Here is a 26,333-nt window from a genome sequence, read left to right on the forward strand (position 1 = left end):
CTGCACATCTTCACTGTGCGCAGGTACAGCCGTCTCAGCGGGAGCTCAGACAGCTGACGCCTAGAGCACACAAACACCGAAATGACTTTGAAGTCTGGTCTGATGTAGAAAGGAATACCATCCATCTCTCGCCATCATTTCCTTTTTATGTTTATTGACCTAGTGAAAAGGGGTTTTGAACTTGTGCATTAAAAAAACACCTTGAGACAGCCAATTGGGTTGAGAATTCTTTTCTATCCAAATACAATTGTATTTCTCTAAACTGAAATACTCAAGCATGGCAGGACTAATCCAGGATACGTTTAAGTAAAATGAAAGCCACCAGGTCAACATTTAAAGGGATAGTTTCACCCAAAAATGAAAATTCTATCATTAATTACTCACCCTCATGTCGTTTCAAACCTGCAAGACCTTCATTCATCTTCGGGACACAAATGAGTATTTTTGGTAAAATCTGAGAGCTTTCTAGACCCTGCAAAGAGAGCAATGCAACTGACACGCTCAAGGCCCGGAAAGGTAGTAAGGACATCGATAAAATAGTCCATGTGACATTAGTGGTACAACCGTAATGTAATGAAGCTACGAGAATATTTGTGTGCAAAGAAAACAGAAATAATGTACCACAACAACCAGACAAGCCAGACAAAGGAACAATCTGTTTGAAGGGTGCAGTCTTTATTTGTTTGGTGCCAAAGTTACACACTTCCCTTTTAATTTAACTATAATTCCCTAGACCCAAGATTTACTGAATGCATGAAACACATGGCAACACAGTATCTACGGAAGAATGTACATACATGAGAACAGATTGTGAAAAGTAAAGACGTCTGCTGGATTTTGGGTTTTGTGAAAGTGAGCTCAACACTTTAGCTGTGGACTGTATCTGTGCCTGCGGCAAAAGCATTGACTGTCAGAGAAGCACAATCCCCCCAAAGCTCCCCTGGGGAAAGAAAATAATCTTTAAGTGGGGTGAAGAATGTTACAAGCCGCCAGCTCTGAGACAATTACTTCATGTGGGAGAAACTCTTTAATCGTCTTCCTTTCAGAGCGTTAAATTCTAGCAGAAGCTCAAGTATACTGAGGGATTTCTCTAAAGCTAACGTGATGAAGTCCGTTGACGAAGATCAAGGTGATTGATGAGCATTCAAAAGCGTAGAGCAACAACATTTATGAGAATGTTTCTAGTTCTAGTTCTTATCTGATGTGTCAAAACTGGCAAATGCAAAAAATAAAATGCATGTAATCGTGTAAGAATCAAAGATAGTGTGATCCAATTCTAACAGTATTTTGGCTCTGTCACTTAGTAAAAACTAGACAAAATAGGCAGATGTCAATTTGAGTAGGATGTGTAACATGTCCTCCACCTTAAAAACCACTGAAAAAATAGACAAGGTTAAAAAATGATACAGAATATATTAAATGCATAAAATATCACTATGCGCTGAATTTTCAGTTGCCAAGAGCACAAAATCATCCAAATTTAACAGGCACTATAAAATAACTGTTACAACAAGCTTGTAGAGATTTTTCATTCACATTTTTAATGGCATTATTAATAAATAAATTAATGAACTAACTCTAAAATATTAAAATTGTACCCAAGTAATGTATTTGCTTATTTATAATATAGGTTTTTTTATATTATAGAAACATAAACATTTATTATAAAGCTGAGTTTTTATCTCGCAATTGTGAATTTATATCACACAATTATGAATTTATGAAAAAAGTCAGAATTGTGATGTTTTTATCTTGCAATTGTGTTTATATCACAATTCTGAGAAAGAAATCTGAATTTTGAGTATATGTCCAGCAATTCTGACACAATTGCGAGTTCATATCACACAATTCTGAGAAAAAAAGTCAGAATCTTGAGTTTTTATCTTACAATTGTGAATTTATATCACACAATTGCAAGTTTATATCTCTCAATTCTGGCTTTAACTCGCAATTGTAAGTTAATATTTCACATTTCTGAGAAAAAAGGTAAGAATTGTGAGTTTATATCACTCAATTCTGACTTTTTAACTTGCAATTGTGAGTTTATATTTGTCAATTCTGACTTTATAACTTGCAATTGTGAGTTTATATTTGTCAATTCTGACTTTATAACTTGCAATTGTGAGTTTATATTTGTCAATTCTGACTTTATAACTCGCAATTCTGAGAAAAAATGTCAAAATTGTATGTTTTTATCTCGCAATTGTGAATTTATGTTACGCAGTTGTGATTTTATCGTGCAATTCTGAGAAAAAAAGTCAGAAGTGAGAGTTTTTAAATTACACAATTGTAAATTTATCACTCAATTGTGAGTTTATATCATGCAATTCTGAAAAAGTCAGAATTGTGAGTTTTTAAATCACACAACTGTAAGTTTATATCACGCAATTCTGCAAAAAAAGTCAGAAATGTTGAGTTTTTATCACGCTATTCTGAATTCTGAGAAAACAAGTTTTTATCTCACAATTGTGAATTTATATTACACAATTGTGAACTTATATCACGTAATTCTGTGGAAAAAAAGGTCAGAACTGTGAGTTTGTATCACACAATTCTGCAAAAAAAGTCAGAATTGTATGTTTTTCTTGCATCTGAGTTTATATCATGCAATTCAGAGAAAAAAAATAGTTTTTATTTCGCAATTGTGAATTTATACCATACAAACGTGAATTTATATCACACATTTCTGAGAAAAAAAAGTCAGAATTGTAAGTTTGTATCACGCAATTCTGCGAAAAAAGTCAGAATTGTACGTTTTTATCTTGCAATTGAGTTTATATCATGCAAGTCTGAGAAAAAAATTGAGTTTTTATCTCGCAATTGTGAATTTATACCATACAATTGTGAATTTATATCACACATTTCTGAGAAAAAAGTCAGAATTTTGAGTATAAATCCAGCAATTGTGAATTTATTTCATTCAATCGCAAGTGTATATCAAACAATTCTGAGAAAAAAGTCAGAATTGTGAGTTTATATCTTTTTTAAATTCTGACTTCATAACTTACAATTCTGACTTGACTCTTGACTCTGAATTGTGAGATAAAAAGTTGCACTAACCTTTTCTATTTTTTATTCAGTGGTGGAAACAGGCTTCCATAGATCCGTGAATGACAAAAAAGTAAAAATACAAACAACATCAGACATGCACGCACACACACACACACACACACACACACACACACACACACACACACACACACACACACACACACACACACACACACACACACACACACACACACACAGGTTGACTGGTTCCAGAAAAGACTAATGAGCTCTACAGTGATTGAGGATGCATTTAGATCAGCTCAATTAGAAGAGCATCAAAAATGCACCTCAGCACAGGTGTCAGGCAGAAAGCGAGATGGGACAGAGAGACACGATGGAAATTAGCAGTTGTATGTATTCTTCCCTATTCTTCACGGTTCCTCAGAAGAAAGTGGCCCGCACGCCACACAGCGATCAAACGTGTGCCGCACACAGAGGTCGCAAAGCAACATCAAACAGCCCTTGCACAATAGCAGAGAGGAAGGGACTAATGGTTTCAGCGTCTTTTATTTCAGATGGCGTGTATGCGTGCACGTAACGAAGGGATATCCGTGTACGTGCGATAGCTACATTGTGTTCTTTGAGCACCATCTGTGTCGCAAGTTACCGTATCCAATTTTGAAAGAATTAGTAGGTGAAACTTTCATTTTTCGAGATTTCGAGAGTTTAAAGTGTGTTTGTTTGCACAGCTGTCTCGTTCCTACGTGAAGCAGAGATGGATGTGTTACCATAGTGATCTGCATCTCCGCTCACTCCCCAGACAAATTTATATAATGAGATCACACAAACACATGCACACACACACACAAACACGACATCATCTTCACGGCTGTGGTGATAACCAAATGACAAACACATGCTAGTCTAATAACATTCTATCAGCAGCTTGCACACCTACACATAACATGGACTGCATTAAAACATGGGCTAACAAGGCCAAATCAGATGCACTGCACATCAAGCCTCGGCATAATATCATTCCAAAATCATCTGCACTGTAACTTGGAACAAAAACAATGCAGCTGGTTTATGAAAAACAGAAATTTGTTCATTTTTAACTATCCAAAACTCAAAAGCTTCACTTTTTGGACACATCAACTGTTGTCTCTTAACTTAAATGCAACTAGTTAAAGATAGTGCTATCCAAACAAATCATATTTTGGCCCAAATTCACAAATAGGCAGATGTCAACATGGACAGGTAGTGTAAGTTATCCTTCTCCTCAAAAACCACAGAAAAATATGCAGTGTTAAAAAAATATATATTTATATTATTACTTTTTTTTTTTTTACTTATTTTTGTTATTTAACTTTTTATTTGTGACCCTGGACCACAAAACCAGTCAAAAGTGTTTTTTCTTTCTTAATTGAGATTTATAAATCATCTGAAAGCTGAATAAACAAGACGATTGCTTAATTAAAAGACAAATTACTTTCACCCCAAATACTAACTAGCTGTAATACAATTTTTTTTAATTTGCCACTATTCTAGGTTTTGCCCATTTGTCAGTATAAATGTTTTACTCATTTAAAACACAATACAATTTAATATGCTCCCTTATTCTTTTATATATTTTAAATATACAAGCTAGAATAAGCATGTTGTTTGAATTGTTACAGAAATACTGAGTTACACTGCAGTGTTTCCCCTACCATTATCTTAGGGGGGCGCCCCGCCCCCCCAACGGCACCCCCCGCCCCCCTTGAATGTCAAGTTCATTTTATTTTTGATATAGCGTCAGATCACAATAGAAGTCATTAAGGTTATCTTTCCTATAGAACAGGGCTATACATTGTTCTTTTATTAAACAAACTAAATTGCCTTGTGTTATTTATCTTCTTTACACGAAGGCATGTCATTTCTGTCTTTACATGATCGCGTGTTTACAATGTCTCATCTGCGAAAACACAGACGGGATCGCGGACTCCATTCATAAAAACCGAATCTACTATAGCGCGAAATGCCACGTAAATTCGTCGATTTTTGGATTAATAAATCAAAAGTTGGTCTGTTACTTCATTCAAATCGCGATATGGACTAGTGTCTGTGAAAACTGAAATGCAAAAAGACCGTTTCAATATGAATCCTGCATGCTCCGTTTGCCTCTGTTTGTATGAATGGTGGAGACGCGCTTTTACTACACGCATATACTGAAGCACACGTGACGCTCCCGCTAATTTTGGGCATTTGCATCTCGCATGAACAGATAAACTCAATATCCAAAGCTGCTGTGAGTGTCACTTTTACCGTTTCATTTGAGAAAACTAGCATCATAACATGCTGTACACACACAGAAACTTCAAGGCAACCTGTCAAAATAAAAGTAACATGTAACAGAACATTAGTCTTGTATTACTTTTGTACAGTATAATGTAGTTGTTTATATATTCCTATTTAAATAATTGACATGAAACAATATATATGATAAAAATAAATATAACAAGATTAACCACTTAATTGTAGAAAAAATACTACAATTATTATTTAAATGTTAAATTATTATTATTTATTGATTTTAACAGTAAACCTCTGTTTGTTTGCCAAAAATTAAAAGGGTTTATTTTTCATTTGATTAAAAATAAATAAATGTTTATACTTTTAATTTGATTATGAGAAAAAATAATACACACAAGAATTAAAAAAAAAAAAAAGCAAAAGTTGGTAGAGCCCTATTGTTCAATATGTTAAAATAGAGAGTTTTGGACTTATTTTTCCACTGAATAAGTGTATAATAATGTTTTCGTTATTTCACAAAGTAGGGTAAAGTACCGGGGAAAAAAAAAGTAACGTTGGCTACCGGCACCCCCCCCCCCCCCCCCCAACACTGGAAAGCTAGGGGAAACACTGCACTGAATGACAATGTAACATTATTTCCACCAAATTTTGACATTTTATTTTTCAAAAACCTATTTGAAACTTTAAAAGTAGATACTTTGCCTACATTTAATGTGCTTTCTATGGACATTCAATCACTTTTGCAAATTTCTTTTGATGTGGACATCTTAGCGTCTTTGACCCATATATTGCAGAATATGCTAAATGTTAAAATTTTTAACAAAATAAGAGGGATCATGAAAACTGCATGTTAATTTTTGTTTAGTAGCTACTGTTCTGAATAAACTTTGACGTAACAGAGGTTTAAATATACACAAGAAAAAATAATAACTAAATTCATATAAATGACCTCGTTCAAAAATCTTGAATCTTAATACTGTGTCATTTCCTAGATGATCCACGACTGTTTCTATCTTTTGTGATAATTTGATCATGAGTCCCTTGTTTGTCCTGAGCAGTTCATCTGCCTGCTGCTCTTCAGAAAAATCCTCCAGCTCCTGCACATTATTTGCTTTTTCCAGCATCTTCTGCATATTTTAACACTTTACAAAAATGACTGTAGGATTTTGAAATCCATCTTTTCACTCTAAGAACAATTAAGAGACTTTTACAGAACTATTACAAAAGGTTACTGATGCTTGAGAAGGCAACACAATGCATTAAGAGCCAGGGGGTGTAAACTTTTGAACAGGATGATGACAATGTGTAAATTTTTCTTATTTTATTTACAGATTTTTTTTTCCATTTAGTATTGCACTTCAGAAGCTACTTACATGTTTCCCAAAAGACAGTATAAGTGAAATTTATCCTGATCACCCAATTCAAAAAGTTTACACCCCCTGGCTCTTAATGCATTGTGTTGCTTTCTTGAGCATCAGTGAATGTTTTCATCATTTGTAATAGTTATGTATGAGTTCCTCAGTTGTCCTTAGTGTGAAAAGATGGATCTTGAAATCATACATTCACTTTTGGAAAGGGTTCATATATGCAGATGCTGCTGGACAACCAAACAATGTGTAGGAGCTGGAGGGTGTTTCTGAAGAACGGGACAAACAGAGGACTCATGAACAACTATTATAAAACATAAAAACTGCGGTGGATCATCCAGGTAACAACACACAGTATTAAGATTCAAGGGTATGTAAACTTGTGAATAGAGACATGTTTATAAACTCAGCTATTATTTTGTTTTGTGGAGTATATAAAACCATCTGTTATGTGAAATAGCTTATTCAGGATAGTACTAAATAAAAAAAACATGCAATTTTCATGATCCCTCTTATTTTGTTAAAATTAATAACATTTTGCATATTCTACAAGGGGTATGTAAACTTATGAGCCAAACTGTGTATATATATATATATATATATATATATATATATAGACACACACATATTGGTGACTAACTCAATGCAGCTAAGCTACTAAATTAACTAAACCTTATTACTGAAAATGCTGAGGCAAACATTAACCATGTTCTACTAAAATGTGTCACATTTGTATTCATTTAGGTTTCTGATTCGTTTGAATGGTTTATGCAAATGAACTAATTCAAAACAACAATTCAGCCATTTGAGTACCAGCATGACATTTTAGGTCTTACAACTGAAATTTGTTCATTTAAAAACCCCCACTGTTTTTGTGCTAGAAAAAAAAAACAGCTGATTATAAATCATATTTTAAAATCCATTAAATCTATTTTTTAAAAGATTTTGCACCCTTAAAAGGCAAATGAATGCATGTTTGCATCTGGCATATTTAATTGTAAGAAGAAAACGATTAATTTAGAAATTTTTGGAGCTGCATTCATCTGAAAACACCATTAGAGAATGTACTATAGCATCTCATGAATAATAATGAGACTGCAGAGCTTTATCCTATGAGAAGGCGTGGCCTCATAATTATTCATGACACCATGTGACATTTTCTCAAGGCCAGCACTTCAAACGCTCAGGCACTTCAGTGAGTTGATGGCGTTCTGAAACATGTTTCATGTGTCTCGTCTGCTTGGCTTCAACCACATTCAATCAGTTTCTAGATTTATAGAGAGGTGGACCCAGGCTCATTTGAGACGTTTCCACTAACACAAACAGCATCTATCCAGCCATCCATATTCTGTGTGTTAACAACTATAATTAACTAATTATATGCGTCAATCAACAACAAGAAAGAATCTTGAAAGTTATTTAAAATGCAAATGCTCATTCAAGTATATTTTCAAAGCTCAGTACAAATGCAAACAGCTCAGCATTTATTTGTGTTTAAAGTAGACGTAAATATTATTTATTCATAATTCATTCGTAATTTAATTCATTGAAAATATTAATAGCTTGAAGCTTGACAAGCTACAGCTTTCCCAACACCATTCCAGTTTTCTTCATTTTCTTGTCTACAGGCTTTTGTTTAAGACTGACACAATCTTTTAGCACAACATTTTTTTTAGCACTCAATAATGAGGAACACTGTAAAAGCTGACCTCAATTCTTACTTGTACAGTTATCTTTTAAAGAAGCAGCACTCACTGCATTTCTGCATAATTTACCACGGGAAAGCTCACTTAGCCTGAATCACATCCTTTCAGGAAAAATGGACCAAAAAGGTCCACCAGGATTACAGCAGAGATGTTCACCGACATGCTTTAAAATCATCTCCAGGAGCTTCTGTACTTCTTTCAAAATGCTTCTGTAACAGACAGGCAAACTGTCCTTAAACATAAGTGCTTCTTGTAAGTCTACAGAGATGTCCATAGATCCAGTGTGTCTAGAGGACAAGCGGAAAAAACGGTTCGGATCATCAGATGGACTATCAGAGCAAGCGGTTTTGGAAGAGTCTCTTACTGTGGTGTATCTGATGAGCACAGAGGGCATTATGGGTATTAAGGGGGCAGAAGGGCAATAAGCACTTCTCTCTGCCTCTCCTGTGAAGAGAGAAAGAGGCGAGTAGCAGAGCAGTGAGTGAATCATGGATTGGCATTGCAACTCAGCCTGTTCCGTTCTAAAAATGTCTCTGGGTCAAACACACACACACACACACACACACACACACACACACACACACACACACACACACACACAAATGCATACACGCACACACAAATTTACACACCTGTTGCCTGGCAACAAGAATGCTCTCTTGATCAAATGATGGTAGGGAAGTGAGAGGGATAGGAGAGAGAGAGATACAGATAGCAGCAGTCAGAGAGAGAGAGAGACAGAGAGATAGAGTCTACTGTCACAGGCCCATAGGTGAGCTCTTCAGAGGGTTGCTAACTTAAGCAGAAGAAAACAATGGACGGTTTATTTTTAGGACAACTTTTAGGACCTACAGTCAAACCAAAAATTATTCAAACACCAGATATAATTTTTTATATTTTTTACTAGTGAGTGCAGGACACTATTGTTCATTTATGTAAGTAAGGATAGCAAAATAAACTGTGAGATATAAAACCCAAAAATTCTTCATACAGTAGACTACCAGTAAAACTGATCAAATTTGGGTTAAAAAACTTTGATCTGATCATGTTTTTTTTTTTCTAGAATTGCTAATGCGACTTTTTTACACCACAGACTAGGGCTGGGCGATAAATCGAAAGCGATTATAAGGCGCGTTTAGTGAATGAAGCCGGTACTTTGATTAGTAGTAAATCTCCATCACGTGCGTTCAGCTGCGTTCAGCTGGAGTGTTCAGAGACGTAAATCACTGACAAGCTACGCCTAATCGCGCTCAAAATCGAATCGAATCGAATGCGATTTTTAGCGCGATTTGGCGTAGCTTGTCAGTGATTTACGTCTCTGAACACTCCAGCTGAATGCAGCTGAACGCACGTGATGGAGATTTACTACTAATCAAAGTACCGGCTTCATTCACTAAACGCGCCTTATAATCGCTTTCGATTTATCGCCCAGCCCTACCACAGACTGAACAAAATAAAGCATTTTTTGATAACAGGTCAACAAAGTATTGATAGTTATTGATTGATAGTTTATAGTTGTAAATATTGTCACAGTAACAGTTGTCTGAATTTTTTATTGATTGTAATCCATTCCATACCTTTCTATCAAAGTTATTTGACATTATCAAGATGAATTTGTTCTAAAACAGGTAACTCTGAGTTCTTGTCTTGTCATATTTTATTACCATTTTCTAAACTATAGCAAATAAACTATAATAATGCTAAAATGCATTTGAGACACTGAATCAAACTATTTAAAAACAAAAATTAAAAACAATTATGTAGGAATGGATGACAGATCAGAAACTATAAGTAGTTATCTGTCGCTATTGCTGTTTTTTAATTGATCCACCAATAGTAAAATTCAGGCTTGTACTAAAGCCAATAATTATTGTAAAATTATGGCCAATAATTCATAGATGGGTGATATAAAAATCCTATACTATTATGTATGAATTACAAATAAAACACTAATGTTATGATGCCTAAATTCACTTTGATTTTCATTTTTAGTGTGTTTATTGTTATTATGCAAAATAGAACCTTGACAGCTGGCATTTATCAATATCAGCCTTAACATGAAAATAATTATCAGCTTTTTTGTATCAGTATGAAATCGGTGCATTGCAAAATTTAATCTTACACAAGTGTCCCATATAACAAATCAATTTAGTTACCTAGTAATCATATATTATGTGTTGTAATTATTAAAATTGACAACAATTTGTAATCTCTCTTAGACTGTAATTTGTCCTGTAATTGACAACTGTTCAGTTTTATGACCAAATAAATTCATCAAATCAAATCAAATAAATATTCAATAAAAAGCCTACAGTTTGAAGGGAGTATTCACTCAAAAGTTAAAATTACCCCATGATTTACTCACCCTCAAGCCATTCTGGATGCATACTGTATGACTTTCTTCTTATAATCTAAGTTATATTAAAAAAACTGACTCTTCCAAGCTTTATAATGCCAGTGAATGGCTGTTGAGATTTTGAAGTCCAATAAAATGCATCTGTCCATCATAAAAAAAGTGCTCCACATGGCTCCAGGGGGTTAATAAAGGCCTTCTGAAGTAAATCAATGTGTTTGTATAAGAAAAACATCCATATTTAAAAACTCATTAAACCATAATCTCTAGCTCCACTAACTGTTGCATGCGAACGAAAACCGAAAAGCAAGTTTTGTTTACAGCAAAAGAAAACCAGTCTCCTTTTGGCTTATATCGAAATCCTCCAATATTTTTCTTTTCAAATCCTCCCACTGTGTTCGTCACTTCTCACTAGAGCATACACTATTCCTACGTTCCACGTCGAAAGCTAGCGATTACGGTATATATAAAGTTTTAAATAAGGATCTTTGTCTTTCACAATCGCATCAATTCACTTCAGAAGGCCTTTATTAAACCCCTGCAGTCATGTGGAGCACTTTTTATGACTGAGGAATGCACTTTATTTTGCTTCAAAATCTCAACACCCATTCACTGCCATTATACAGCTCGGATGGGCCAGGATATTTTTTATATGACTCTTCACTGTATTCGTCTGAAAGAAGAACGTCATACACCCCCAGGATGGATTGAGGGTGAGTAAATCATGAGGTCAGTTACATTTTTGGGTGAAATATCCCTTTAACACCAACATACAAGAAGCTTACTGAAAGTTAATAATTGTTTTTATATTTCACCCTTCAAAAATTGTTAAAGGTGAGAGTAAAGACATTTATAATGTTACAGAATTTTTCTTTTCAAATAAATGCTGTTCTTTTGAACTTTCTATTAAAATATAAAAAATCCTAAAAAATGTATCAAATATTAAGCATCACAGCTGTTTTCAACATGGATAATAATAAGAAGAAATGTTTCTTGAGCACCAAATCTGCACTTTAGAATAATTTCTAGAAGTTATTTCTCATTTGACACTGAAGACTGAAGTAAAAGCTGCTGAAAATTCAGCTTTGACTTGATCCTTTGTCTTGAATCAATAATTCTGTATTACACAGTATTTTCGGCGACCCAAGCTGACATTCGTGTTTCCTTTAGAGTGCTGTTGAGACACTCCGTTCCCTCAGAGTTATAAGTCTGAAATCAAAAAGACCTTGTCTGCCTAAATATCTATCCACTCCATATGACAAACAGGTCAGCATGATTCTGACAAGTCCTCACACCGCAGCACACATTTAAACTTCACGCTAGACATCAGCGCACAACAAAAAATTCACGTTTAGAAGCAAAAATATGAGATTCTGTGGTTTTGACCGGCCACAGCTGCACTTCTCCAGCTTGAGTCTCTATTACTGTCATTATCATAAACAGCATGAGCAAAAAAAAATCCTTCTTGTTTCTTATGATTGAGATCAAATTCAGTATAGGCTGTGTTATTTACAAAACCCAGATGGTTTGGCTCAGACCCTGATTGATATTTGGATACAGAATTGTTGCGATAAGCCAAAGGGGTGCAAAGGAAAATAGGATTTCAAAGCCATACAAACACAGACTGGACCCTCAAAGCAATTTGTCCCCAAGATGACGTGAAGGATATCAAAGAGAACAAGCCTTGTTTAGAAAAAGAGAGAGAGGTGAAAACAGTGGTCTTTGATACCAAAGCCTGGGACCGAATTATGGCTTCATACAGCCTGTTTTAGCACCTTAATGCTTTTTGTGACACAAAAGGACATGAGGAATTACGACGATGCACTGATAGTAGAAGGCGATGTGATCTACTGTCAGTCGAAAAGACCTGTCAGGAACAATCTGCTAAGTTAGATCTCACAGCATTCTAAATCAGGATATAAACCCCTTCAGTTCAGGATGATAAAAAACCCAGTTAATTTGAGTTCACCCTGTTGCAATAATGTCAAATAATTAGATTATACACGGCTGCATGCCAAGTAAGTTAATTAATGCAATTGAATTATCAGAAATTATTTTATTATGTGAAAAACTAAATGTCGGAGTGATACAAGAGACCTCACAGTATAACACAGGTTATATATTCATTATACTAAAATATTTGACCAATAAGAATCAACCACTTCAGAAAGCTGTATAATAACATATTTCAAGTTTAATTATCAGGCCACATGGTGGTGGCATATGGCAATTAGCATGTGCTTGTTTTAATAAGGCAAGGCATGGCTCATGCTGGTATTTTTATTCTAGTATGATTTGTGCACCCTGAAAGGAACACCAGAGACTCTAACTTTATGGAGACTGAACAACGGAGGCATAATTATTAACACACTAATGCACTTGAATAAACACACGATACACAATCCTGCAGCTCCTTCCCCAGTGTGCTCATGTTCCTTCACACATAAAAGTGGCTACAAATTCATAGCAATTGGACCTGACAGCAAACCTAAAGAGTAAAGAGTAAAGTGTTACTCTTTTTACATGCAAAAAGGCTAGTCAAATGATAAAAGAGATCATTTACATAGAGGTCTTAGAGGTCTTAAAGGTACAGCAGCAAAATACACCCAAAAGTTACCATCTGTCATTATTTACTCATGTAAATATTACTTATGATACATTTAAAAGTAAGCCCTCTAGTGTTTTGGTGCAAGAAACCTTGACTAACCTTATAAGTAGACCTAGAAAAAAAAATTAAGACAAACAGCTGAGGTCAAAAGTTTACACACACCTTGCAGAATCTGCAAAATTGTAATTATTATATTAAAATAAGAGGAATCAAACAAAATGCATGTTATTTTTTATTTAGTACTAACCTGAATGAAATATTTCACATAAAAGGCAAGAGAAAATAATAGTTAACTTATAAAAAGAACCCGGTTCAAAAGTTTTCATACACTTGATTTCTAATACTGTGTTGTTACCTGAATGATCCACAGCTGTGTTTTTGTTTAGTGATAGTTGTTCAGGAGTGCCTTGCTTGTCCTGAACAGTTAAACTGCCTGCTGTTCTTCAGAAAAATCCTTCAGGTCCCACAAATTCTTTGTTTTTTCAGCATTTTTGTGTATTTGAACCCTTTCCAACAATGACTGTATGATTTCCAACAATGACACACTGAAGACAACTGAGGGACTCATATGAAACTATTACAGAAGGTTCAAATGCTCACTGATGCTTCAGAAGGCAACACAATGCATTAAAAGCCTGGGGGTGAAAACTTTTGAACAGAATGAAGGTATGTACATTTTTCTTATTTTGCCTATATAGTATATATCTTTTCATTTAGTACTGGCCTTCAGAAGCTGCAGAAGATACCTACATGTTTCCCAGAAGACGAAATAAGGTCAATTTACCCTGATCCTCAAATTCAAAAAGTTAATGCATTGTGTTTCCTTCTGAAGCATCAGTGAGTGTTTGAGCTTTCTGTAATAGTTGCATATTTGTCCCTCAGTTGTCCTCAGTGTGAAAGACGAATCTTAAAATCATAGAGTCATTAATGGAAAAAGGTTCAAATACACACAAATGCTGAAAAACCAAAGAATCTGTGGGACCTGAAGGATTTTCCTAAGAACAGCGAGAAAAACAAAGCTGTGGATCATTCAGGTAACAACACAGTATTAAGAATCAAGTGTATGTAAACTTTTGAACAGGGTCATTTTTATAAATTCAACTATTATTTTCTCTTGTGGATGATATGTAAATGTCTTTTGTGTGAAATATCTTATTCAGGTCAGTATTAAATAAAAAGTAACATGCATTTTGTATGATCCCTTTTATTTTGCTAAAATAATTAACATTTTGCAGATTCTGTAAGCTGTATGTAAACTTTTGACCTCAACTATATTTATGATATAGCCTCTTTAAGATGTCTCCCTCACATCCTTGATATTATTATTTCATGACAAACGCCTAGACCACAACTCACAAGCTAATTTCCACCGATCTGCTCCTCTAGCTAAATGAGCAGACAGATCATTTATAATTCTGCAGACGTGACCAACGTATTCATCAAAGAACCAGAGGCTTATGAGCTCTCTCTTGCACATGAATCCAAATAAGGGGTCTTGTTTTAGCCGGCCAGCTGATAGCTTTAAAACGGATCCACTGAACTGGTCAGTCTGGGCCTGAATCAGCTCAGCCGGTGGAATGCGGCTTAGCAGAAGCGAATCCCTGTGAATAAACACTCTTCCTCAGGGTCTCAAACTGGATAAACTGTCACCTGAACACACACCTACACAAGCTAGAGAGGAGGGAGAGTATGTGAGGGAGCTTTTCTCTGCAGTGTAATTCTTTGTGTCACAGTATGGCATGACTGATGCCTTGATTTGGAGCTGGTATATCCGGAGCACTCTAGAGGCGCCGGCTACGAGAGACATTCATTACAACCACAGTGATTGTAGCAAAGATAACAACAGCCAAGATTATACGGCTAATCGCGCTCTGACGGGTGGCAGCAGAAAGGCGAGAGAGGAACCAAACTTTATTTTCACCAATTACAGTCTGATGTGTTTCTACGCACTGCCGCTTCCTGAGGTTTGAGAACCAAACAATAACGGTTTAGTCAGACAACGGCAGAAATTTATACACTTATAGTGACAAGACAGTGATGTGGGTTTAATTTACTCACCCCCATGTCATCCAAGATGCTTATGTCTTTTTTTCCGTAGTCAAAAAGAAATTAAGGTTTTGAACTTTTCTCCATATGGTGAACTTAAATAGGGATCAGCAAGTTGAAGGTCCAAATTGCAGTTTCAATGGAGCTTCAAGGGGCTCTACACAATCCCAGCCAAGGAATAAGGGTCTTATCTAGTGAAAAGATAGTCATTTTCTAAAAAAAAATTACATTTATATACTTTTTAACCACAAATGTTAGTCTTGCAGTAGCTCGACTTCATGCATTACGTAATCACATTGGAAAGGTCAAGCACGGTTTGTTCTTTGTCTGTGTACTTCGGTTCAAAAAGGTTTGGTTGGGTGAAAAATTCTCCTTTCATCTCATTTTCTCCTCCAACTTCAAAATCTTTTTGCAAAAGGTGTTTGACTTTCTTTGCATGGTTGCTTTGTAAACATTGGGTCGGTACTTCTGCCTACATCAAGCATGACCTTTCCAACACGATTACATAATGCGTGAAGTCATGCTTGTGCAAGATGACCATTTGTGGTTAAAAAGTATACAAATGTAATTTTTTTTTAGAAAATGACAGATCGTTTCACTAGATAAGAGCCTTATACTTTGTCTAGGATCGTGTAGAGCCCTTTGAAGCTGCATTGAAACTGCAATTTGGACCTTCAACCCATTGGTTCCTATTGAAGTCCACTATATGGATAAAATTCCTGGAATGTTTTCCTCAATAACATTCATTTCTATTCAACTGAAGAAAGAAAGGCATAAACATCTTGGATGACACGAGGGTGAGTACATAATCAGGATTTTTTTATTCTGAAAGTGACCTTTATTAATCCTTTATTTATTCAAAAACATAAAGTAAAAATGCAATTCAAGCATATAAAGATGTGAATACATTTTTCTATGATTAGCATGTTTTTAATTTCCTTATTAAAATTAAGTTTGGGGGGCATAAAGTCAAAAATGACAGGGTGATACAACTGTCCTGATACCAACAGAAAGAAAAAAAAGCCTGATTAAAAGAAATTTTTGAAAAATTATTTTTATTTTTCATCAATTTATTTAAAAAAAAGTGCTTCAGTATTAATATTTGAAAAATGTTTGTCTGTCAAATTATCTAGTGGTGTAACTAACATTCAAAAATTATGAAACACAAAGAGGTCCCCCGAAGACCCTCATGATTGTGCGTCAAGGTCAATAAAGTAAAACATCACTTTTTACTACTCAGTAAAAAGTAAAGTAAAACAACTACTTTTTTCATGGACACCATTTTTATTTTCTATTAACCCGAGAAGCAAAATTGCAAAAAGTTTTCAGAGAATATGCAACTAATTAAGCTTATTTTTCTCTTACCCCACTGTCAAATTAGACATAAACAAACAATAGTTCATGGCTAATTTGACAACAGAGTAAGAAACATAAGCATAATTAAGGGCATATTCTCTAAAAACTTGTCTTTTCACATCTTACACAATTTTGAATCACATTTTAAAAGACTTTATTTTAATTAGAAAACTTTGCAGTGCAACAGGGAAAGAATACTTGACCAGTGTAATCCTCTCAATAAAGAATGAAGAAGAAACATTGTTCTTACCTTTCTCCAGCGTGGTTATGCCCATGGAGGACTGCCCTAGTCCCGTCTTCCTCTCCCACTTTCCCTCATCAGGGTGATACACTTCCACCGAGGCCAGTGGACTCTGCTGTGCATCCATTCCTCCCATGACCATCAGCTGGTCTCCGATGACGACGGCGGACGCCCCGGCTCGAGCGGTGGCAAGAGGAGGCAGCTCGCACCAGCGCTGGCTCTCCAGATCCAGCACTTCTGCGGAGTCCAGAGGGAGGCCATTCTCGCTGCAGCCCCCCAGCACGTAGAGGCGTCCGGCCCAGAGCACGGGCGTGCAGTACACCCGTTGTGCGGTCATGGAGGGGAACACCTCCCAGTACAGAGACTTCACCGGGCTCAAAGCCATCTCAGGGATGGGCATGGCTCCAGGACGGCACGCCGGCAACAGAGCATGACACGGGCACGGAGGGGGAGGGCAGAGGAGCGCGAAAAATCAAGGTAAATGCATCAACAAACCACCAGCCTAGAGAGGAGAGGCTGCAACTGTCAATCTGCCAGAGACCGCTCTCACTCTCTCAGAGCTGGCAGGTGGGGGGAAAGAAGAGCGTTTCCTTCAGTGTCTGATTGTGAAGAACTAGCCCTCACTCCCTCTTGATGATTTATTCATTTTTGTTGCTGCTCTTAAAAGGTGCATCAGGCCCTTTTAAGTCCTTCCTGTCGTCTTCCACGAGCCGTGCAGTTGTAAAAAAATGGCAAGAATGTGTAACCCCGACACGAAAGAAACTAATTTATCCACGTGAAACGCCTCTCTGTAGTCTTGCCAAATGTGTCGGTGCGACCCTCATGGTTACCGCTGCAAGGAACAGGAAAAGAGAGACAGTAACAGTGCAAGCACAAGATAAAAGACAATATAATCCTGCTAATCAAAGAGAGAATTCCCAGCTTGCCGAAGGCTGATGTGTGGACGGAAGCAAGCTGTTGGTGGAGCTTGTGATCCAGTCTTACACTTATTCAAATAAACTGTATAATTCAATGGCCAGAGCGCTGACATTTACCATTCACTATTTACTGCCAGGGGCTCAAGATGTGCACATGTGTGTGTGTTTGTGTGTGAAGGTGCTTGGACACAGAGCAGCAGTCTGGCCCTCTCCAAAGGTCACTGAGTCTGCAGGGACCAGCGGCCCTGGATAGTCACTGAACCAGGCTAATTTGAACCTTTGCATAATTAATTAAAGGCTTCATTATGGGGGATGTGTGAATGGGACGTCACTGGAGGAAAGAAAGAGAAGCACTAGAAAGGTTACACACGTTATACTCAAAAACTTACTAAGTGCATGTGTGAGAAAGACCAGGATCTCTTGAGCTTCTTTCAGGTAATCACATGTGAGAAAAATGTGAGGAAAGCAGATCAGAAGTCTCCAGCGTTGTGCATCCCTCTAAACAGCAGCGTATCTCCAGATGTAGAGATGTTTCCTCCGTGGTCTAAATCGGTTTGGCTGTGTAATTAAGATGCTGTGGATGTTGAGCTCGAGCCACATGCTACAACACACAGTGCGGGAGGGCTAACGGCTCCAGACTAAGAATTACGCTGGGCACTCCGACTGAGTACACTTAGTCAATATCACATGACACAGGCTCTTCTTTGGGTTTACAGATAAAGGGACAGTTTTGTATTCAATTTAATCCTGTCCGTCAGCTTTTAGTAGAGTTTCCTTGGCTTTTCGTCCATGTAGAGAGAAAAGACAGAGGCCTAAATTTCATTTCCTACAGATGAGGTCAGGAACATGGACAATCCCAGTTGTTTAAGCTCTAGTTTCCTTTCTGTAGACGTTAATCCACATATAAGGAAGAGTCTCCTGGGATTTGTGGGAGATGATGTCGTCACGGGTATTTGGCGTCCAGTAGATCCGTGGGATAAACATCAGCTCCTGTCTGCATTGCCTAGAAAACACAGAGGAAGTAACAATAAACAATGGAGTACTGGAAAAATGATGGAGGGAGAAAAATGGAAGAAAGTGGCAGAGAGCCAAGAAGAGAAACAGATGTTTATGTTGTGTTTTTGGAAGGACTCCTATCTATAATTAGGCATATTGAGGCTAAAAATGCAGATGGCAACTAAACTGGAAGCATATAAGGCTACTAAAAACGTTCATAATAAAAATACAGACTATGGCATGTCTAAGCATCTTTTGCCTCCCCAGTGAGTGAATTCACTTGTGCTATTATGTTTTAAAAAAAAACTTTTTGGACCCGGCGGTAATGGTGTCCTAACCTACGAAATTGATTTTCTATGAAGTGTGTGCTGCTCACAGGGAGACATTTCTACACTTACTTCTCCACACTAACTTAAGGTGAGCTGTATTTAGACCCAGAGCCCTAAAGAGGCACAATTTGACAGAAACTTGTGTATTTTAAGGGTGCTGTATTCTAGCAAAGCTGTTTTTTCGCTTATTTTTTTCTGTAACAATTTCAGGTAGCAACCAAGAGAGACCCTGAGACAGGTGCAGTCTTCATTTTGGCACATTTCTCAATTTCAGACAGTTAGAGGCCCTTGAATCCTCAGAGCACACAGCAAGACCACATGCAGACTGCAGTTAAAAGTTTATGAAATCCAAAAGAAATGGGAAGCTTTAGCATTACTGAAGATTTGAAGCATCCCAGCTAACAGGAAACATTCCCACAACTTTCATTAATGTTTTTTCAAGGTATTTATAGGATGTTCTAATAACGTTATTAATGGTTGATTTACATTCTCGTAAGGTTAAAAGGAAACATTCATATAACATTCTCTGAATGTTCTTTTGATGCTATTTGTACACGATTGAGGTTCTCGTAATGGTAAGAGAAAATGTTCTTATAACAAAATTCTCTGAAACTTCTTTTGATGATATTTGTACACGATTGAGGTTCTCGTAATAGTGAGAGAAAACATTCTTACAACAATTTTCTCTAAACAATCTTTTGATGTTATTTGTACACGACTGAGGTTCTTGTAGTGGTAAAAGAAACTGTTCATATAGCACCATTCTGGGAAAGTTTTTTGAAGTTATGTGTACACAACTGAGGTTCTCGTAATGGTAAGAGAAAGCGTTCCTATAACAACATTCTCGGAACGTTCTTTTGAAGTTATTTGTACACAACTGAGGTTCTCGTAATGGTAAGAGAAAGCATTCTTATAACAACATTCTCGGAACGTTGTTTTGAAGTTATTTGTACACAACTGAGGTTCTCGTAATGGTAAGAGAAAGCGTTTATATAACAACACTCTCAGAACATTCTTTTGATGTTATTTGTACACAATTGAGGTTCTCGTAATGGTAATGTAATGCCAAGCCAGCAGAGGGAGCCCTTACCCATGAACTGACTGTTGCTGCTCCCTCTGCTGCCTCGTTGGTAACTTCCTGTTTGGTGGCCATTTAAGCAGGGCCTAAACCAAACAGGCTCTACTAAGCGTTTTTTCATTGCCATTGCCTTGTCTGTTTGTTTTGTTTCATAGTTCTAGTCATAGTCATAGTCATAGGCATAGTTATAGTCTTGCCTAGTTTCATTGTTTTGTTTTATTTGATACTTTGGACTGCCCTCTTGGAGTTTGACCCACGCCTGTATTTCTGGATTACGATTTTGTCTTGCCCTGGATATTACTGTTTGCTGGTGTTTGACCCTGCCTGTCTTGACTACGATCTGCAATAAAGCTCGCATCTGGATGTTACCACGCTGTAGTTGAGTCCTGCGTTACAGGTAAGAGAAAACGTTTGTATAACAACATTCTTGGAACATTCTTTTTATTTTATTAAGAGAAAACATTCTTATAACAACATTCTCGAAACTTTCTTTTGATGTTATTTGTACACGACTGACGTTCTCGTAATGGTAATAGAAAACGTTCTTATAGCTAAATTCTTAAAACATCCTTTCGATAAAATTTGTGTCTCTGAATGTCCTTTCATTTGTTTATTCTTTCTAAACCCCATTTCAGCATATATGGCTATATTCATGTCCAGAACAAGTTCATCTATACACAAGTTAATCTATAAACACACACATACATTGGGGGAAGGGCAATTTCACATCTTCAATTAATCTCATCTGCATGTTTTTTGGACTGTGGGGGGAAACCAGAGTAAACCCATGCTGACACAGAGAAAACATGCAAAGTTCACACAGAAAGACCTCTTGACCCAGCCACGAACCAGGGACCTTCTTACTGTGAGGCAATAGTGCTACCAACTAAGCCATATGATTAGTTTTGATGTGATTGCTGTGATTTGTACCTGATAATTGTTCTTGTCATGTAAAACAAATGTTCTAAAAACAACATTCTCAAAACATCCTTGTGATGTAATTTGTACTTGATTGTTCTCATCATGTTAAAAGAAAACTTACAGCATATACATTTAAGAAACATTCTCATGTTGATAGAAAAGGTTTTGTAGAAATATAAAGTTCTTACAATGTTATGACAATGGTAGATTGTGATGCTCCTGTAACATTCCAATAACAGAGAAAAATGTTTCTCAAACATGAAAAAATTTGATGTTTTAAATGTAGAGAGAACATTCCAATATAAGGTTCTCATAATGTTATGACAATGGTAAATTGGGATGTTTCTCAAACATTTTGTTTACAAAACATTCAGAAATAACTTAGTGGGAATGTTAGCAACACGTTCTTGAAGCACATTTTTGTTAGCTGGGATCAAAATAACCACATTTAATAAAATCAGAGAGATTCAATGGAAATCAATAACAGAGACACACAATTATGCTGCAAAATCATTTTCTTAATAGATATTTTCATTTTGTTTTCCAGCTGAAATGTCTAAACATCTTTAAAACTTAATTTGTCAGGGGAGTTAAGAAGAAACATTTCAATATTGATATACCAAGTCTTTATATCATATGCAAATTGTGGTTTATGTAAATAGTCTGAAACAAAAACAAGACAAAAATACAAATAAAGTCACAGATTTTTACAAACCCTGTGCATTTCTTTATGGATGTGTCCAAATAATAAAAGCCTGCAAAAACAAGAGTGTCAACAAGAAGGGAAAAAACAGCATAGTGCTCAAGTCTCTCTTCTGTGTGTCCTTGTTGAGCACTTGTGTGTGAACTGTAAAAGGCTAAATAAATAAATATTCTTTCCCTAATTAAACTTGTGAGCTCTGAAGGCCAAGACCCTGCCATAACTGTACCCTCAATATGACAGAAACAAAATTCTCAAAGGAAACCATGTGGAGAACAGCAGAGTCATGACAGAGAGATGGACAAATAGACAGACAGACAGATGGCAGTGCTATTATGTGGTGAAGAACACGACCTGTAGGGAATCCTATGGAAATGCTTTCATTCATTATGATGCTTAATTAATAGGATGAATTACAATTGCTAAACAGGTAAAGAGTCAAACTGTTAGACAAAACATTCTGACCCCTGATCAGCACAGTACTGAGTATAAAAGATGTCTTGGCGTTGGGCACAGCTGACAGTTTTCCAGAAACATACTGTTGGATGAATCAAGTACTCTGTTCAAACTGTTCTTGGTTTTAGCAGAGGCTCCATGTCTGCCTGGTAAGACTTCTGGCTCTGTCTTCACTCTGTCTGCGCTGGAAGAGACACAGAGGCATTATTGTCTCTTAAAGACGGGTTCAAGTCCGTGCCTGAGCTCCAGATAACATTTAGAAGGCAGATCAGCCTTAATCCCACAACTTCACGATTGATCCTTGCTCAAAGAGCGCGTTTTTTTATCTGTTCCCATCATCCCTTCACAGTCTGAATTTTTCATGTCTGCTATGGCTTATACGTTCATCCCAACCGCATGTACACGCAATACTGTTCCTTTGTTTCCATTCTCCAGCATCTGCACGTCAGTCTCTCCCTTCACGCTACCATTGACAGTCCTCGATCACAGGAGCCCCCGCATTTCTCAGGCATTTAGCCTTCGGCACAAAAACATGATTACTTCTGCATAAGAGTTTCCCTGGGAAAAGGAGCTCAGCCGGTGGGCCACTGGAGAACACGCAGCATGCAAGGTGAGTTAAAAACAGCGAGGTAACGCAAAACACTGAGGCACATGCTTAAAGGCATTAAAACATACTGACTGCATTCATTTCTTTTAAAATGCAGGGTGCAAAGGCAGAATGTCATTCTAAGACAGGTTTGATGCAAGTATAGACATATGCCAAAATATTTAAACTGTTTCCTTCCTAAGGTACTGTACAAGCATTTCAATGCTTTCTTTTTTTGGTTAACAGCTGTGAAGGAGTATCAAAAATGAAGGAAACTGAAGCAGTCAGCAGGGGAGAACTAGGTAAACAGAGCATGAGGTAAAATAAGCAAAAAAAAAAATTATAATGGCCTGGGGATGCAGACACTGTATCTGAGTATGAGAGTATGAGTGAGTGAGTGTGTGTGTGTTAACACTGCAGCAAATATGTTCCAGGATTCCCTTGGTGAATCAGCTAATCAAACGATTTACTGCCTCAACGCTCAACATCTCTACTAGTCTACCACCAAAGGCACAAGACCAGATCCTGTTTTCCATCATTTTAGATCGACTTGTTTTTAAAGAGCTAAAGATATTTTCTGTCCTCTATACACTGGCACAAACCTTTTCCTCATGAAAAAAAACCCATAAATAACAGTAAAAAACATAATAATAGTCATTTTCAAGTAATTTATTTTGAGTTATTTCTCAAATAAATTCAACTTTATTTATGAAAAATCACGCTACTTTGGAAATTCCAGTTGAAAAACTGCACTACCCATGAATCCTCAATGGAAAGTGCTGCCAATCAGAGAAATGCAACAAACAAACCAGGATAAAAGAGTTATGTATCAGTATTTACTGATGTCAGGGTGGCTCCACATTTAACTATTTAAAAAATTAAAAACCAATATTAGTGATCAACCAATATATCGGCCAATCTGTTGTAAAAGGGATAGTTCACCCAAAACTTAAAACTACCCAATGATTTACTCACCCTCAAGCCATCCTGGGTGTATATGATTTTATTCTTTCAGAAAAATACAATCTGAGTTACATTAAAAATGTCCTGGCTCTTCTAAGCTTTCTAATGGCAGTGAATGGGTGTTAAGATTTTGAAGTCCAATAAAGTACATCATCCATCCATCATAAAAAGTGCTCCACACTTTTCTGGGGGGTTAATAAAGGCATTCTGAAGTGAATCGATGCATTTGTTTAAGAAAAATTGCGTAAGCGCCAGTGAGAATATGCTAGTCTCGCGAGAACCAAGATTTGTTTATAGCTAGGGGTTCCCCCTAATAGTGGCCTAACCGTTAGTTGACGAGAAGAGGCTTGGTTGACCAAAATGTTATTACTCATTGACGAGCTGAAACTACTATCTGATGATAAAAAAGTATGATGAAATTTATGCTCCACCTTCGTTAACAAGATGAGACGCGACTAGAATGTTATTTGAGGACTACCGGATATTCAAAATACATTGGCTAAGATTAGATTGCAATCAGATAAGGGACGTTTGCATATCTAGTCTGAGCATGGCCTCCGCAGTGGACAGATAGACTACCAAAATGCAACGTCACCAGATGTCCCGTTTTCCCGGGAGTCAAAATAATTTTGACGATTAACTTAAAGTTGAAGTGAAGACAAATCGCGCTTGCTCCACTTCTTCATTTCTCAGACTGTGTGTGTGTGTGTGTGTGTGTGTGTGTGTGTACCTGGTATTCATCACGTTGTGGGGACCAAATGTCCCCACAAGGATAGGAATACCAGTAGATTTTGACCTTGTGGGGACATTTCTCAGGTCCCCATGAGGAACCAGGCTTATAAATCATGCACAATGAGTTTTTTTGATGAAGTAAAAGTGTGCACAATCTCCTGTGAGGGCTAGGTTTAGGTGTAGGGTAGGTGTAGGGCGATAGAAAGTACGGTTTGTACAGTATAAAAACCATTACGCCTATGGAATGTCCCCATAAAACATGTAAACCCAGTGTGTGTGTGTGTGTGTGTGTGTGTGTGTGTGTGTGTGTGTGTGTGTGTGTGTGTGTGTGTGTGTGGTGCTCAAATACACACAGTAGTCCAAATGTCTATCGTGTTAAGTATCTCATGCAAGTCGGCGCCGATAGGCGTGTGGTTAGCGCGCAGACATATAGCGCTGTTGCGCTCCGGGCGTCCCGTGTTCGAATCCCGACTCGAGGACCTTTCCCGATCCCGCCCCCCATCTCTCTCCCACTTCGCTTCCTGTCCTATCTGATCTGTCCTATCATAATAAAGGCAAAAAGGCCAAAAAATAAATCTTTAAAAAAAAAAAAAAAAAGTATCTCATGCAAATTCAATTGGTTATTGCTTAAGTGAAAGTAAACAGGTGGGTGAAAACTGAATGTGTGCATGGCTTCCATTTTAAAGGGACAGCATTCCTAATTAAATACCTATCTGTGTCATTAATATCAACCAACAAAAGATAAAGAAAAAATGACTCTCTCTCTCTCTCTGTAACTGCAGTTTGACTAAAAGTAATGACTAAAAATTGTCAAAAATGCAATGACTTTTTGTTGACTAAAACCAGACTTAAATTATGAAAGACAGATTACTAAAATGTGACAGTCTCAAGATAATGATTAAATCAAAAATGCCTGTCAAAATTAACACTGTCGGGCAGGACATCCAAACGCTCACTTATCATTCATCGACCTCAAATATGGCTTTTCATCTGAAAAAATTATGTAGTTGCAACTTTACATGCAACTTTACCGCTCAATCGTATGTTAACCTAGAAAAATGTGCACTATTGAAGAGTCTGTGGAAGTGTGGAAGCTGAACAGTAGTGCATTTACTGCATGACAGATGAATGCGCCGATGCAGTCACTTGTTCTTAAAATACTCCATTTCTGGTCATACAGCAAAAAGTAATACATCTTTTGAATCTGTAAATACTCTTAAGTTTATTCGTATGCGCTCAGAATAACAACGAAACGTTGCGCTTTTGTAAAATAATTAAAGCAAACGGGATGCGCTTTCTGCCGTTTCGGTCTCTGTGAACATGAAAGTGAAACTCTGAAACTCATAATTATTATATCTACCGGTGCGCTGTGGCAAGCTTTTTTTTGCATGTGCTTAAACGCTTATTAGGCTATGTAGGCAATTAAAGGCTCAAGGAAGCTAAAGATTACAGTTTATAAAGTTTTAAAATATTTTTCATACACAAATGCATCAAATCGCTTCAGAAGGCCTTTATTAACCTCCCAGAGCTGTGTGAAGTATTTTTATGATGGATGGATACACTTCGAATCTCAACACTCATTCACAGCCTTTATAAAGCTTGAAAGAGCCAGGACATTTTTAATATAACTCCGGCTGTATTCGTCTGAAAGAAGAAAGTCATGTACATTTAGACACAAAGGAGCTTGCATTC

The 26,333-nt window shown here is 36.8% G+C and overlaps 1 protein-coding gene across 1 annotated transcript in view; it reads right to left on the reverse strand.

Annotated features, from left to right (window-relative positions):
• klhdc8b (kelch domain containing 8B) overlaps window positions 1-17,363 on the reverse strand; it is a 145,201-nt gene extending 127,838 nt beyond the window's left edge. Inside the window, exon 1 of the mRNA XM_073823674.1 lies at window positions 16,973-17,363. Coding sequence (XP_073679775.1) covers window positions 16,973-17,363 — 391 coding nt within the window. The remainder of the gene's footprint in view (window positions 1-16,972) is intronic.
• Between the last annotated feature and the right edge of the window lie 8,970 nt (window positions 17,364-26,333).

This window comes from Garra rufa, chromosome 18 (genome assembly GCF_049309525.1).
Source record: "Garra rufa chromosome 18, GarRuf1.0, whole genome shotgun sequence".
Taxonomy (NCBI): domain Eukaryota; kingdom Metazoa; phylum Chordata; class Actinopteri; order Cypriniformes; family Cyprinidae; genus Garra; species Garra rufa.